Source organism: Nomascus leucogenys, chromosome 2 (genome assembly GCF_006542625.1).
Source record: "Nomascus leucogenys isolate Asia chromosome 2, Asia_NLE_v1, whole genome shotgun sequence".
Taxonomy (NCBI): domain Eukaryota; kingdom Metazoa; phylum Chordata; class Mammalia; order Primates; family Hylobatidae; genus Nomascus; species Nomascus leucogenys.
In genome coordinates this window covers 89,865,531-89,883,041 of record NC_044382.1, presented here as the reverse complement: position 1 = coordinate 89,883,041, position 17,511 = coordinate 89,865,531, and the positions used below count along the sequence as shown (strand labels likewise).

The 17,511-nt window shown below is 38.7% G+C and overlaps 1 protein-coding gene across 1 annotated transcript in view; it reads right to left on the bottom strand.

Annotated features, from left to right (window-relative positions):
• Positions 1–17,511, bottom strand: part of RASGRF2 (Ras protein specific guanine nucleotide releasing factor 2) — a 271,130-nt gene that overhangs the window by 177,227 nt on the left and 76,392 nt on the right. The window contains exon 2 of the mRNA XM_030800810.1: positions 12,357–12,463. Coding sequence (XP_030656670.1) covers positions 12,357–12,463 — 107 coding nt within the window. The remainder of the gene's footprint in view (positions 1–12,356; positions 12,464–17,511) is intronic.

The following is a 17,511-nucleotide window of genomic DNA, read 5'->3' as shown; positions in this document are numbered from 1 at the left end:
AAAATTCAACAGTCCTTCATGATAAAAACTCTCAATAAATTAGGTATTGATGGGACGTATCTCAAAATAATAAGAGCTATTTATGACAAACCCACAGCCAATATCATACTGAATGGGCAAAAACTGGAAGCATTCCCTTTGAAAACGGGCACAAGACAGGGATGCCCTCTCTCACCACTCCTATTCAACACAGTGTTGGAAGTTCTGGCCAGGGCAATCAGGTGGGAGAAAGAAATAAAGGGTATTCAATTAGGAAAAGAGGAAGTCAAATTGTCCCTGTTTGCAGATGACATGATTGTATATTTAGAAAACTCCATTGTCTCAGCCCAAAATCTCCTTAAGCTGATAAGCAACTTTAGCAAAGTCTCAAGATATAAAATCAATGTGCAAAAATCACAAGCATTCCTATACACCAATAACAGGCAAACAGAGAGCCAAATCATGAGTGAACTCCCATTCACAATTGCTTCAAAGAGAATAAAATACCTAGGAATCCAACTTACAAGGGAGGTGAAGGACCTCTTCAAACCACTGCTCAATGAAATAAAAGAGGATGCAAACAAATGGAAGAACATTCCATGCTCATGGATAGGAAGAATCAATATTGTGAAAATGGCCATACTGCCCAAGGTAATTTATAGATTCAATGCCATCCCCATCAAGCTACCAATGACTTTCTTCACAGAATTGGAAAAAACTACTTTAAAGTTCATATGGAACCAAAAAAGAGCCCACACTGCCAAGACAATCCTAAGCCAAAAGAACAAAGCAGGAGACATCACGCTACCTGACTTCAAACTATACTACAAGGCTACAGTAACCAAAACAGCATGGTACTGGTACCGAAACAGAGATATAGACCAATGGAACAGAACAGAGCCCTCAGAAATCATACCACACATCTACAACCATCTGATCTTTGACAAACATGACAAAAACAAGAAATGAGGAACGGATTCCCTATTTAATAAATGGTGCTGGGAAAACTGGCTAGCCATATATAGAAAGCTGAAACTGGATCCCTTCTTTATACCTTATACAAAAATTAATTCACGATGGATTAAAGACTTAAATGTTAGGCCTAAAACCATAAAAACCCTAGAAGAAAACCTAAGCAATACCATTGAGGACACAGGCACGGGCAAGGACTTCATGTCTAACACACCAAAAGCAATGGCAACAAAAGCCAAAATTGACAAATGGGATCTAATTAAACTCAAGAACTTCTGCACAGCAAAAGAAACTACCATCAGAGTGAACAGGCAACCTACAGAATGGGAGAAAATTTTTAAAATCTACTCATCTGACAAAGGGCTAATATCCAGAATCTACAAAGAACTTAAACAAATTTACAAGAAAAAAACAAACAACCCCATCAACAAGTGGGTGAAGGATATGAACAGACACTTCTCAAAAGAAGACATTTATGCAGCCAATAGACACATGAAAAAATGCTCATCATCACTGGCCATCAGAGAAATGCAAATCAAAACCACAATGAGATACCATCTCACACCAGTTAGAATGGCCATCATTAAAAAGTCAGGAAACAACAGGTGCTGGAGAGGATGTGGAGAAATAGGAACACTTTTACACTGTTGGTGGGACTGTAAACTAGTTCAACCACTGGGAAGACAGTGTGGCGATTCCTCAGGGATCTAGAACTAGAAATACCATTTGACTCAGCCATCCATTACTGGGTATATACCCAAAGGATTATAAATCATGCTGCTATAAAGGCACATGCAGATGTATGTTTATTGCAGCACTATTCACAATAGCAAAGACTTGGAACCAACCCAAATGTCCAACAATGATAGACTGGATTAAGAAAATCTGGCACATAAACACCACGGAACACTATGCAGCCATAAAAAAGGATGAGTTCATGTCCTTTGTAGGGACATGGATGAAGGTGGAAACCATCATTCTCAGCAAACTATCGCAAGAACAAAAAACCAAACACCGCATGTTCTCACTCATAGGTGGGAATTGAACAATGAGAATACTTGGACATGGGAAGGGGGACATCACACACTGGGGCCTGTCGTGGGGTGGGGAGACGGGGGAGGGAAAACATTAGGAGATATACCTAATGTAAATGATGAGTTAACGGCTGCAGCACACCAATATGGCACATGTATACATATGTAACAAACCTGCAGGTTGTGCACATGTACCCTAGAACTTAAAGTATAATAAAAAAAAGAAAAGAATTATCTTATCCATTGTGGGCTTTATTTCTTAATTAAAGGAAGAATTTAACATAACTCAAGTAATTATCATACTTTCTTCATATTTGTTTAATGTAAAAGTTACTTAAGAATCTAATTTATGGGGAGAGATATCTCTGTGGTTTGTTTGTATAAATGTGCACAGAGAATAAAGACTACTCAGAATAAAAAAAGAAAAAGAAAAACTCCACCTATCTCCAGGGTTATGCTAAATTTTATCCAGAAAACTGTTTGGAATCAGCATTCCTCATGTCAGGAGAATCATGATGCCTTTGGGAGTGGAGAAAATCCAAGCATGGATGACAATAGTACAGCTCCTATCAAAGCAACATTTGCTTTGGCCTTACCTAAGCAAGGCCAGCTTCTCTATCTTTACTCACACCCCTTCGGCATTACTGTCACGTACTGTTTCTGGTTCTCAAGTTCTCTCATGTCAGTATCTCCACTTCATTGGCTAATTAATATTTTTTAGGTATCTCATTAAATGAGGTCCTAACACTGTCACCTCCACCAATGCCTTCTCTCTACTGACAGGCTCTTCCCTCCTAAGCTGTCTGCTCTACAGTAAATGGAAACACAAGCATCTTAGTTAAGAGAGACCAAAAAGAGAAAAAAAATTAAAGACTAAAAACCCCTCTTCTAAACATTGCTCCTTCTTTCCTGTTCACAGTCACAGTTCATTACTTAAACATTTCACTAAACTTTGGGACATGTGGAAAGTTGTCGATAATCCTTTCTAAAGCACAATTAAATATAAAAGCAGGCAAAATATTGTTACTAGGAAACACAACAGAACATCACTAATGGTAAAATTATTACCTTGGAACAGAGAAATTTTAAGGAGTGCTTCTAAAAGTGAGTATCTTTTATAGTACTATATTATGAAGCTGATGAAAATGTTTTATATCACTATAGATATTAATGATTCTTTCCTAACACTGAGACTTTCATTTCTGTTCCATGTGCATAAGTAGGTATTGGTAGAATTATCTTTATCATCACAGAGAATTCTTTAGCAAGAATACATATACAACTATGTTAATTCAACAAGAATGGATTAAAGGGGTTTATATATGAGAACGTATAAAGACTCTAAGCCAAAAAGCAACGAAAATAAGTGTTGGTAAGGATGCGAAGAAACTGGCACCCTCAATACATTGCTGGTGGGAATGTAAAATGAGGCAGCCACTGTAGAAAACAGTTTGGCATCTCCTCAAAAAGTTAAACATAGAGTTACCAAATGACCTGGCAATTCCACTCCTGGGCATATACCCAAGAGAGTTGATAACATATGTTCACGTACAAATGCACACAAATATTCATAGCAGCATTATTCATACTAGCAAAAAGTGGGAACAACCTAAATGGTCATCAACTGAGGAGTAGATAAATAAAATGTGGTATATCCATACAGTGGAATAGAATTCAGCCATTAAAAGGAATGAAGTACTAATATATGCTACAACATTAACGAAGCTTGGAAACATTATGCTAAGTTAAAGAAATCAGACACAAAATGTTTGTAGGATTCCATCTATATGAAATGTCCAGAATGAGCAAATCCATAAACACAGAAAGGAGATTAGTGGTTGGCTAGAGCTAGGGGAAGTGGGGAATTGAGAGTGACAGCTATCGGATATGGGCTTTCTTTTGTGGTATTGAAAATGCTCCGAAATTAGTGGTGATGGTTGTACTATCTTGTGACTATACTAGAAAAACACTGAATTATACACTTTACAATGATAAACTTCATGGTATATGAAGTATATCTTGATTTAAAAAAATATTTTTAAAAAGCAATAGAACAACTTCCCTCCAAAAGTAATATACTTTGATTGCATTTTAATTCAAAAACTCTAATGTCAAAAAAATTCCATAGGTATAACTACAAGACAAAAAAATGATGCAGGGTGATTTGAACAAACGTAAAAGATGAATATATTTTTGTCATACAAAGAGCTTATTTAAAAACTTCTAGAAAAACACCAATACCAAAAAATGGGAAAAGGATATGAGATGATAATTTATATAGTAAATATAGACAGATATTAGCGATAGCAAAACACAATCTTATCAATAATCAAGAAAATGCTTATTATGCCAATATATCATTTTTAACCCATTGATAGAGTAAATATTTTAAAAAAATGATTCCAGCTTTCTTCTGCCCTAATGGAGAGAAATTAAATCAGTACATGCATTTCTGAAAAGCAATTTGGCACTATGCTGGTGCAGGGCACAAAAGATGAGTAGTACACAATTTGCGTTGAAGGAATTCAGGCTGACAGAGAGATACAGACACATAAAGAAATCAACGCAATAATCTCTTAGGTGCTTTGAGCGAAATAAGAAGTTACAGTGAGGGCTCAAAGAAGGGAATGGTCAGGCCTTCCTGCTGGCAGAGGAAGAAGACCAGGAAAGATGCAAGCTGCTAAGCGCTCCATCCTGAAAGATGTGTTGGTGCAAGTCAGACTGGAAGAGACATTCCCACACATTAAAAATCCTGTATGTGGTGGCTCCAGCTGGAGCCCAGGACATAAGGGGAGGGGTGGCATGAGGAGTTCACGGAGGTCAGCTCGGAGGGGCCTCGCTTGGACTGGCTCACTCCATCCCAGAACTCAGAGCAAAGCCTAGCATTGGGTAGGGAAGCAATAAATATCAGTGAAATAATGAATATTTTCTCTTCTTAAAGCAACATGGAGGACTGTTATCTCTCTTTCTCTGTATATATTTAAAATTTTCTACAATAAGAAGTAAATTGAATTATAATAACTAAAAGCAACTGGGAACCCCGGAATTCCTTCAGCAGATCAGATGTTTGCTTAGAAAGGGCACTCTAGTAACTGTAGAGAATGGATGGGAAGGAAGCCAACCTGGAAGAGACAGGCGAGGTGGCAGAGCAATAGTCCAGGCAATCGGTGTTGGTGGCCTGCACCAGGGCAATGCTGCAGACACGTGGAGGAACGGAGACCAGTGATGTTCTGGGGAGAAATCCACAAGTGGTGACTGGAGTGAGCAGTTAGGCTGGGGTCAGGGGATGATATCCTGCTGGTTTGAGTGACTGAGTGTATAGGAGACTATGCCTTACACTCCCATCCAGGAAAGGAACATGAAGCTGCCTAGAGAAATACATGAGTTTGGGTTTGTCTTGCTTAGTATCAAGTAATTCTGAGCACCCAGGGAGAGATGATATATAGACAGTTCAACACAGAGAAATACATGTTGGTGAATTTCTACATATAATGGAGGCTATATATCTTTGTGGCTAAGTGCATAGGCTTTGGAGTCAGCCTGCCCAGGACTTGATTCCAGCTCTATCGTTTACTAGATTGGTGGCCCTCAGGAGGTCATTTCATCTCTCCAATACTCAGATTCACTGGGGATAGTGCCAGCTACTTCATGGGATATCATGCACATAGCACGGTATTTAGCAGAGAAAGTACTGAGAAAGAGCAGCTCTATCTACACGGCCTAAGTCTGGGGAGTGGATCCAAGTGAGGAGACAGGAAGAGCAAAAGCAAAGCCCTACACAGCAGCCACAGTAAAGAAAGGGACAGAACACAAGGAGTAGTGAAATAGGACAAGAAGAAATTGTCAAAGGAGTAGAGGGAGAATCAGGAGGGAGAGACATCGTAAACAAAAGGAATGAAAATTTCGAGATAAGACTTAGGTCCCTATAAACTAATGTTAAAAGAAACTCTCCAAATTAGCATAAAAAGATGGCGAATAATGTGAATAGCAAATTAAAAGTCTGTAATTATATCATTCTACCTATCTATCCACATGCAAATATACAGAAAAATCTGGAAGTATGCACTCCAAACTGTTACCAGTAAATACTTCTGAGGAAGTAAATGGGCTTGGGGAAATAAACGGGGAGGGGGGTGGAACTATAACTTTTTTGTATTGTCTGAATTTTCTTTCTTTTTTTTTTTCTAGGGAACTTGCTTTTATGTATTACTGGTGTAATTCAAAAGTAAGTATTAAATATGAACAGAAAGTTGAAGTTATATAAGGAAAGAAAAGCTTTGGAAATTCATTGTTGACCCAGGTGACAACAGTTACAGTAGAGTAGGGACAAAACCCACCAGAAAGAGCTGGAGAGAGGAAGAGCTGCGTGCCTAGGAGAGCAACTGAACCATTTCTTCAAGAAGCCGGGCTGCATGTGCAAGAGAAGACAGTAGCTAGAGGAGTATTCAGTGCCAAGAAAAGGCTTTCATTTCTCTTTTAAGGCAGGAGAGTTTTTAGGAGATCCAAAAAAATACAGGAAAAAAAGCTAAGGAGCGAGGAGTAAATAGACTGGAAATATAAGAGAAATGGAATAAGTAATGGAGCAAGAAATCAGAGACAGAGCTCAAGGTAGAAATTTGTCTTGAACCGGAGATGGTTCTCCTGGAGCAGGCAAAGAGAATCATGAGGATGGCTCCCTCCTGCAGGTGAGATGGTGTGCACATGAGAACGGGGCACCTGCCCGGTGAGTGTAGGCAGAAGGTCTGACTGCCTTGTCAGCTGGATGCTAAACGTGCAAGACAAGCACTTGAAACAAAAACACTGACAAGTAGGAAAGACAGCTGACAAAAGTATTAACAAAGTATTAAAATAAGAAAATTCAAGCCCAACTTTTCCCTATAGAAAACAATTGTAACCATCAAATCAAGTGAAATATTTCACAGTTTAGTAGTTTAGTAGTATCCCTTCTCTTTCATGTTGCACTTTGTAGGCTGTAAGAGAAAAAAAATGTTGAATTATCTTTCACTGTGGCAAATATGAAGGCAAAGCCCTGACAGAATTTCTTAGCAAATAATAATAACAATAATAATACCTTAAATGAACAAAATCCACATTTTCATCTTTAAAGTAGTGACAGTTTTACTGTTACAAGAAGAATACAAATTATCATGTTGGATTGCTTTAGGCTATAACATCACTGCCCATCTCTAATTTTTCTAGTCCTGTGATGTTGCTGTGACACATGAAACATTTTCAGCTTTTCTATGTCATCACTCTTCTCCGATTTGTGAGGGATTTCTCTCTGTGTGCATTCTCTAAAGAGCTGATTTTAGGGGGATGATATGACATACACAGCGGCCTTTAGTGCTGTACAGATTTTTATACTATATACTTTGAGGCAAATTAAGCCCTTTTCCAAGGATGAGGCCACAAGCATTAGGTGCTGGGTGTCTGGTGCAGCTACCACACTATGTGTGTGTGCATGTGTGTGTATTTTAAGGGAGAGAGAGAATGAACAACAGCTGTCTCAGACACATATAATCAAAAAGACTAAACATTAAAAACAGATCCAACAGGCTGCATTACAGCTTTCTTTACTGGAAAAGAGGATAAGTCTTAATTGAAAGGTTTAACTGGAAGATAAAGTCTCTCCGCTTGTGAAGTTGGAGACTGACAGGGTGAAAGAAAGGGTTAGGTCAGGCCCTTGCCAAACACCATCTGACCGTGAGCTTTATGGAGTGGAAACATATTCCTTTTTGTCATTCTTTTTTCCTTTTGTGTGCTCTGCACTTAAAGGATAACCTGAGATCCACCTGCACAAGATACACCCTGAGGGGAGGCAAGAGAATCGAGGTGGGGATTTGAGCAGGTCCAGCTGAAGAAATCGGAAAGCAGGCAAAAGATAGTGGGACAGTCTCAAACACAGGACACACAAGCCATCTGCAGGGTGTGCAAAGCTACACACATTCAACAGTGCTCTGTGCTAGGCTCAACATTCTCAATATCTGCTTTTCCAATCCCTCCACCTTGGTAGAAACCCAAACTCTCCTCTCTCCTCAGGATACACACCTTACTTCTCTATCAGCCCCCTGGATACTCATTCTCTCATACCCCACATGCCAAGGGATCAATTCAGTATCTCACAGTTGCCTTCCTTTCCCAGCAATAATCATATTCTTCCAATTTCCAGCAGAAATCGCCCAATGCTTCCTGGCCAATGCTTATCATCTTTGCCCCACAAACCTGTCCTCATTCATCATTTCTTCTCCCAATGAGTGACACCGTCCAAGCTAGGGGCCTGAGAGATGTGTTAGATGCCACCCTAGTCTAACACTGTCCAAATCCAGATAGTCACAAAGTCCCTTGAAGTCTACCCCCTACATCTCTGGAGAACCTTCCTCGTTTCTTCCCAAATGTCATAGTCTAGGTCCTGTGGGTATTAGGCTTAGTCCAGGATGGGAAGACCCTTGGAAGATATACAACCGGATCCACGTCCAGGCCATGACTATCTCCTAACTGCTGATACTTTGCTTAGTCCATGTTCTAGCAGATGAAACATTGAAAAGTTGTCTTTTCAACTAACAAGCCCTAAGGACTCACAATCAACCAGGTCAGTCTTTGATTGTCCTAGTGTCTACAACTAAATCAACCATGATGGACACATATGGACAAGAAAACGAAGAAGAAATATCAGGTTATTTTTTGTGTCCAGAGTTCCATACTCAAGTAGCAAACTGCATATAAAATAAGCATAGACTTAACTACTATGAAAATGCTCTGGCCTCAACTCAACCAGACAAAAACAAGACTGGGTCTCGGTAGCAGCTTCCCCTGAACTGGTGCCATAACATGTGGTAAAATGATACCCTAAATGTGCCCATGTTCTAGAAATGCAGTATTGGCCAATGGTAAGCAAAACATTAAAATGAGTTTCTTGGACTGGTCAAAGCTTCAAAATGAAAAATGTTAATTCCAAAATGATTTTTTTTTTCTGGGCCAGATCTAAAGGAGAAAACATGCAATGGGACATCCCAGAAAATGACCCTAAGATTCTCTGAAGGCAAAGTGGGGCAAGTAGATTCTGCTCTGAGATATGAAAGCCAACAGAACAATGTGATTTTCATAGCACACAAAGACAGCACATCCAGGCTGGTACTGAAAAGCCATCCCAGGAAAACAAAAGTAAATGAGAGAAGGGGTTCTGAGCAGTCTTTGTATCTAAGTGGCATCTACAGGAGGATCTGTAGCTCAGAAAAGAACTGCTCATGCTAAACTAATCAAAAGTTTTGACTTTTTAAAAAAGGATCAATAAAACCATAAATATTCAGTATTTAAAACTTTTATATTAGAAAGGAAGCAGTACTGAATTAATGCCATCAGACCGTCCTTCAAGGGTGAAATGTTTAGTCAACCAACCGTAATTAATTAATTGTGTTTTATTACAATGCCAAGCAAAAATGGCCGATCAATTCTTACTCTGAATCAGCTTCATTAACTTTCTGGCTTTGTTCATACATGAACAAAATCAAGGTGAATTTTACAGATCCAAGTTTAAACCAAAAACTCAACTTAATCAAACTTAGATCAAAAAGTTTTCTTCCCTGATTTAGAAAACAAAAATTTAAGAAATATCTCAATGCAAAACAGAAAATATAAAAACTCAGTATAAAGCAGTCAGATTAAAAGAAATTATCAAAGAACCCAGTCCCACGTCTCAAGTCAAGGGAAAAGCAAACCTAATAGACCAAAAAGTCAAAACATCAAGAAAAAAATTCAATTATTAACCAAATCTTCAAATCCGAAAAGAAGGGAATTTTCACCATTGTATCATCTAAACACTTCAGTGGTTTCTAAAGTCTGTCTCCTGACAAGATCACACATGCCCTGGTTTTGACTGTATGTCAAACAACACCAAATAATTACTGATTCAGTTTCCTGTAGATGACAAAATGCATTCCTGGGACAGAAAAAAGATTTCTTACTTGGAATCTAATCATCTTTAAAGCAATTTGCATTATTTGTGTTTGGTTCACCAAGATATTTGCTTGGCAACTACAAAGGCATTTGGGCTACTGATGGTGCTTGCTCTCCTGGAATGAAAAAGATAGGAAAACAGGCATGTTTTAAATTATGTATTTTAACTCCTAGGTAGAAAGGAATAGAGATGGTAGAAAGGAAAAGATTGTGTCTGGAAATGACCCAAGGGCTCTACCTTGCCAGCTTGATGCTTCTTTCATCTTTGAAGGCCTGACTTTCTTTCTACAGCAAGTCATTCTGCATTAGTCCTAAGTCTGGATCAAAATCCTCAAACAGAGAGCACCAAGAGCAAGGACAGCTGAACCATGTGCCGGGGTCATGATGACTGGTGGCAAGCTCTCCTGGGGCCCACATGGAGAGCGGCACTTAGTTACCAGCCCCATGCATCTCAGAGAAAGAAAAGGAACTGAAATATTTTGCAAATAACATCTTCTACTCTCAACCCTAGTCTCACATTAATCTACTTTCGTCTTTGAATGAGGAAAAGAAAAAAAATAGAACAAGAAAAGACTGTAGCGATAAAGAGGATAACGAAGATAAGAACAATATTGAACACTAGCTAAAGGTTCTGAAGTCCAAACCCAATTCAACTTGGGTTTGAATCCCAGATCTGCAGCTTAACAACTCTGTGTTAGAACTTGGCCAATCTGCCTGTCACAAATTTTTGTTTTCTCATCTGTAAAATGGGAGTAATAATACTCTATTAGCTTATGTGAAGAATAAAAAAAGATAAGTATGTAAAGCACTTGGCACACTGCTTGTCAGAGAAGGTGGTAAATACAAGTAGCTGAAGAGGGTGGGGAGAGTAGAGGGGAGGAGAGGGAAGGGGAGGGGAGACTTTCAGAGAAAGCGTCAAGGGTTCAAAGAACAGCCTGAACTCACTCAGAATAAACACCTCATTTTTTTTTTTTTTTTTGAGATGTAGTCTTGCTCTCTCCCCCAGACTGGAGTGCAGTGGTGTGATCTTGGCTCACTGTATCCTCCAACTCCCAGGTTTGAGCAATTCTCCTGCCTCAGCCTCCCAAGTAGCTAGGACTACAGGCACGCGCCACCACGCCTGGCTAATTTTTATATTTTTAGTAGAGACGGGGTTTCACCATGTTGGCCAGGCTGGTCTCAAACTCCTGGCCTCAGGTGATCTGCCCACTTCAGCCTCCCAAAGTGCTGGGATTACAGGCATGAGCCACTGCGCCCAGCCTAAATGCCTCATTCTTATAATCAAACTGAAGAAATTTCCTGATCACCTACTACATAATTAGCAACGCGCTTCACTCAGACATGAATGTGCCCCAATCTCTCTCCTCATTCTCAAGGTGTATACAATCCTACTCAGGAAACAGAAATCTAACACATTAACTATATTAAAAAAGTAATGATACCCAGAACTGCTAAGTCACCCACGTGCAGTACACAATGCAAGTGCGGCAGCCATTTGAAGAGGGCGCCAGTGAGGGCTGACTTGCAGCGAGATGTCTCAGGGCGGGAGTGGTAGAGAGAGGAACAGACAGATGGAGAAGGGAAGACTCATCAGGTGAAGAAAAAGAAAGCATGCCACAGCTAGAGTGTTGCCCCAAAATACCCGAGAGATGAGCAAGACAAGAGAGCAGGGAGTAGTGGAGCGACAGCCTGGATTAGGGAGTGGACAGGCAAAAAGCAAGAGCTTGAGAGCCATGGGAAACAAAACTGAACCAGGTTTAGGGATTGAATAGGAAAATAAAAGAGAGGGACCTGCCTTGTATCTCTTTCAGATTTCTAGTTCCCATTTAAGACCCTGTACACACATTTCCACCTTCCTGATGTTTCTTAGGGGGAAGTGAAATCACACGGTTCTATTTCTTTAAATAGAGGATGTCATCACCTTCTTTTGACAACCGAGATGCCCAGAGCAGGGTTTACAAATGTAGGCTAGGCTAGGGCCATATTCCAGCTCTGTGACTTACTAGCTGTGTGACCTCAGGCAGGAAAACTAACTTTCCAGGCCTCAGTTTCCTTATCTGCAGACAGGGGGGAATTATAATGCCCCTCTTGCTGATTGTTGACAGAAAAAGTGAGTCAATACATTCAATACATTCTGTAATTGAAAAGCACATATAATAGTGCCTGGCACATAGGAAGAAATCCACAAAAGTGATTACTACTACTACTTATTATTATCATTGTATCTATTACCATTAATCTTTAGCTGGAATGTAGCCATGGAAAGCTCAAATAATTATCTCACACATGACTAAGGAACAGGTACCAGGAGAAAACTCATCTTAGAACTACAAGTTCTTTCAAAACTACCACCAACAGTGATAACTCCAATGCAGGACCCAGACAATCAAGTACCACACAGGAGGACTGAGCCTATACCTGGCTTGGTGAATGGCCTCCATCCACTCTTTACCATCCTGCTCCTCCTCACAGCGCAGCTCCAGTGGCTTCTGACCTTCATGGCCAAAAAGAACAGTAAAGTAATACTGGAAAGGAAAAAAAACACAAAAAATTTAGTTCTATTTTTCAAGCACAAAGCATAACAACACAGTATTTGCCTACAAAGGGTATATATTTACAAAATGCATCAGTGCTTATGCAAATTTTATTTCAAAATGCAACATTTCACTCTTGGTCCAGTTGGCAATGACTCTGCACCTACAAGATACCACAGACTGCATCTTAACACACCTCAGTAAGGGTCAACCCTTAACACTCCTTTAATGTACCTTTCTATAATGTACAAAAAAGAATATTGCACAAATTCGGCTATGCAGATAAATGAAAGGTAATATGATATTTTCCAAAAGGTTTTCCTTTTTTGTGGTGTGATAAAGCTTCAGGGCTGCAGAAGTCTACATCACTGCACTAGCTAATTTTATTGTCTGTTCTATTCTATATCTATTCTCCATTCTGGGAAGCAATATGCCTATAATTACGCAGTCCAATTGCTGCCATTTGCCTCTTCTGCAACCTTAGCAGATGTCATCAATTGCTTACACCCCTATTTTCCCAGAGGTAGCCTTGCAATTCTGTTCAACACAGTATTCCAGAATGCATACTTGACATGGGAAAGGAAATGTAATTGCCATCCTAGGGGTCATGATGTGATCAGAATTTCTTTTTGGTAGAGGTGTAACGTAAGTTATTGTTGAATGAAAAGAACTGGGCTCGAGTAGGGAAAAGACTGGCATTTATCAGGGGTAAAATAATTTCTCTCATATCAGCCTTATTCATAATCACCAAAAACTGGAAACAACCTAAATATCCTTTAATCGGTGAGTGAATAAATAAATGCAATACATCCAAACAATGGAATACTACTCAGCAATAAAAAAAAAATAATTCTTGATAAAAGCAATAACATGGAGCAAAAGCATCAGGTTGAATAGAAAAGTCAGTCTCAAAAGGTTACATACTATATATGATTCCTGTTGTGTGATATTCTTAAAATAGAGATAGAGAACAGATCAGGGTTTTCCAGAGGTCAGGGGTGGGAGTGTGTGACCATAAACGAATCGCATGAGGGAGCTTAGGCGGTGATAAAATGGTTCTGCATCCTGATTATGGAGGTTACACAAATCCAAGCATGTGTTTACATTCATAGAACTGTGCACCAAAAAAGGGACAATTTTATACTATAAATACGAAGATAAAAATTTGTTAATGGTTTCTCAGGATTCCACAACAGAGATAATCATATAACCAAGATTCAAAGACTCCCAAATTCATGCTAGTTGACTAAACCACTCCATGTTCCGGCAAAGACAGACATGGAATGGGGAACTTTACAACATGCAGAGTCCTCAGATCACAGTTCTAAAACAGAAATTTTTTACAATCAGCTTGGAATAATCTAGGTTAAGATGTGGAGAATTCTCATGTAAAATATGCAGAATATATATGTATGTTGAGTTTAGAGTGTGCTTTAAATTAGACAAAGTGACAGATGTCTTGAGTTGAAGATGCATTGCCCTTCAACAATATTCACGAATAACAATACACTCAGTAGATCACGATCAGTCAGTAGAATCGCAGATTTTTTTTTTTTTTTTTTGAGACGGAGTCTCACTCTGTCTCCCACGTTGGAATGCAGTGGCGTGATCTTGGCTCATTGCAACCTCCGTCTCCCTGGTTCAAGTGATTCTCTTGCCTCAGCCTCCTGAGTAGCTGGGATTACAGGCATGTGCCACCACGTCTGGCTAATTTTTGTATTTTCAGTAGAGACGAAGTTTCACCATGTTGATCAGGCTGGTCTCGAACTTCTGACCTCGTGATCTGCCCACCTCAGCCTCCCAAAATGCTGGGATTACAGGCGTGAGCCGCTGTGCCTGGCCAATCTCAGACATTTTTAAGTCGTAATTAAACACATGGGCTATCTGAAGATTTGCTCTACCCTATGAAGTTTCAAATGCTTTAAAACAAGCCACTAGATCCAGAAAAACTCATAGTGCTTCCAGAGTTAATGATCATCTCTACCCCATTTTATTTCCAAGCCCCTTAGGATATGTCCTCTCCAAGTTCCTGACCTCTGTGAACCAAAGTATGGCAAAGCAGTAAACCAAGCTGAGGGAAAATCCCAAACTGGGTGAAACATACGTCAAGCTAAAGTTGGGTGGGCGGGGGGAAGGAATCCTCAGGTGTAGAAACAAAAGTGAGAGGCAAAGCCATAGCAAAAAGCACAGGAACCAAGGTTCTAACATCCAAGAGGGTGGGGGCCTTGGCCCCCATGGTCTTGGCCCTGTCCAGGGCACCAAGTTGGAGCTAAGATCCACGCATAACATCAGGACATATGAAGGGTTACCACCTCTGTGTAACAGAGACTAGAAAAACTCTCCCCCATATCTACCATACACCAGGATAATTTCCAAATGCATCAGCAACTTTAATGCTCTATTGTATTGATAATTATTACAACAATATCAAATACTACTTATAATATTACCATCAGTAGTAGGAAGACATTATAAAGTATCATTCTTCTTCTGCTTATTTCCCAACAATTCCATTTCCCTAATTGAGGAATAATGTCAAGTCACTTAAAAAAATAAATTGAGCATGGTGGCTCACACCTGTAAATTGCACCACTTTTGGAGGCTGAGACAGGAGGATCGCTTGAGCCCAGGAGTTTGAGATCATCTTGGGAAATATAATGAGACCCTGTTTCTACAAAAATAAAAATGAAAACATTGGCTAGGCATGGTGGCATATGCCTGTAGTCCCAGCTACTCGGGAGGCTGAGGTGGAAGGATTGCTTGAGCCCAGGAAGTCAAGGCCGCAGGGTGCAGCGAGCAGTAATTGGGCCACTGCAGTCTAGCCTGGGCAACAGAGCAAGACCCTGCCTCAAAACAAACAAACAAAAAAGTTAATGTAAAAAAAAAATTAAGCCATATGAGTATTTTTTTAAATGAGTGAATGCCACTATACCTCTGAATAGGACGAACTGTCCTAACTAGGACTTGAAATCCAGAAACATTAAGACTAATGATTTGATTACACAAAAATAAAACACTTCTGCATAACAAAACTACTGTAAGCAATGCATAAAGACGTGACAAACTGGAAAAATATAAGCAATTTGTATAAAAAGGATAATATCATTAATAAATATAATCTTGGTTTTTCTCCTTAGCCTATACATATGGTAAGTTATATTAATGGATTTACTAATATTTACAACCTCTACAGTTGTATTACTTTTATGTACAAAGTTCTATGTAGTTCATAAGTTGAAAGATGCATATCCTCTATATTCTGTTTTTTCTTTTTTGATTGATGTTTATATTAATGAGAGCCAGTTTAAAATCCAATGTAATGGGGCACTTTACTTTTTTTTCCATTTGTTCTGTCAGTTTTTGCTTTATGTGTTTTAATGCATAATATAGATTATTGGGTGTGGACAAGTTTAGCCCTGCTACATTTTCCAATGAATTAAATATTTTATTGATATACTGGCCCTCTTTAGCCCAAATTATACATTTGGCATCATAGTCTAATTTTGTCTTTGGTTAGTGTTTACTTATTATGTCTCTTCTATCACTTTATTTTTAGCGTTCTCTTTTTATATTTTAGGTATATCCCTTTTAAATCACTTTGACAGTAACTCAATTTTTACACATATTTTTGAAATAATTTTAAGCTTATCAGAAAGTTGGAAAAATCAAAATACAGTAAAATACTAGGAAGTCTGTTAATATAACTTACCATATGAATAAGCTAAGGAGAATAATTTTATTATCTAATTCTGAGGAAGAGTGAAATCCTGGTAAAAGTAAAACTTTAAAACTGTTAGAAAGTAATATAAGAGAATATCTTTATGATCTTGGGATGGAAAAGTATTTGTTAAACAAGACACAGGGCCACAATCATACAAAAAGATTGAAAATGTTGATTGCATTAAAATTTAAAACTTTTATACAACAAATGATACCCATAAAAGTGAAAAGACAAGCCACAGATTTGAAAAACATACTTGCAACACATTTTACTGATAAAAATTAGTGTCAAGAATATAGGCCAGGCACAGGGGCTCACGCTTGTAATCCCAGCAATTTGAGACGCCAAAGCAGGAGGACTGCTTGAGCCCAGGAGCTTGAGACCAGCCTGGGCAACATGGCAAAGCCCCATCTCTATAGAAAATTTAAAAATTAGCCAGATATGGTGGCATGCACCTGTGGTCTCAGAGCCTGGGAGGCTGAGGCAGGAGGACTGCTTGAGGCCAAGAGTTTGAGACTGCAGTTTGCCATGGTTCCACCACTGCACTTCAGCCTAGGCAACATAGTGAGACCCTGTCTCTAAAAAAAAAAAAAAAAGAATATGCAAATATTTACAAATCAATATTTTTTAAAAACTCAATATAAACACAGGCAAAGGATATGAACACACCATACCCAGATGATGAGACAGAAATGATCAATAAATTTTAAAAGACATTTAATTTTACTCATAATCAGGGAAATGAAAATTTGAAAAAAAATAAACAACAGTTCACTCCCATTAGATGGACAGAAATTAAAGCACCTGACAATACTAAGTGTTGACAAGGAGACAGCACTGGAAAGAATTATAAACTATGGCTGCACAAATTGGCACAAGCTCTTTGGAAAGCAATTTGACAAAACCTGGTAAAGCTGACGATGTACATATCCTCTCACCTTAGCAATATCACTCCTCCACATATACCATAAAGAAACAATCACATATTGGTACAAGTAAGTGTATTCACATTTTATAATTACAAAAACACTGGAATCAAACTAAATGTCCACCAACAGGAGAAATGATAAATACTACAAGGCATATCTGTATAGTAATATATCATAAAGCAATTAAAACAAATAATTAGAGCTAACAAAGAACAGCATAGATGAACTAACTCAATGTTGAGCAAAAAAGCTTCTGACTATATACAGTATGATATCATTTCCATAAGGCTTAAAACTATGCATACCAAGCTATTTATTTTTAGATATGGATATAGTTAGAAAGGTATAAAGAAGTACAAGGAAACACAAACATTAAACTGAAGATAATA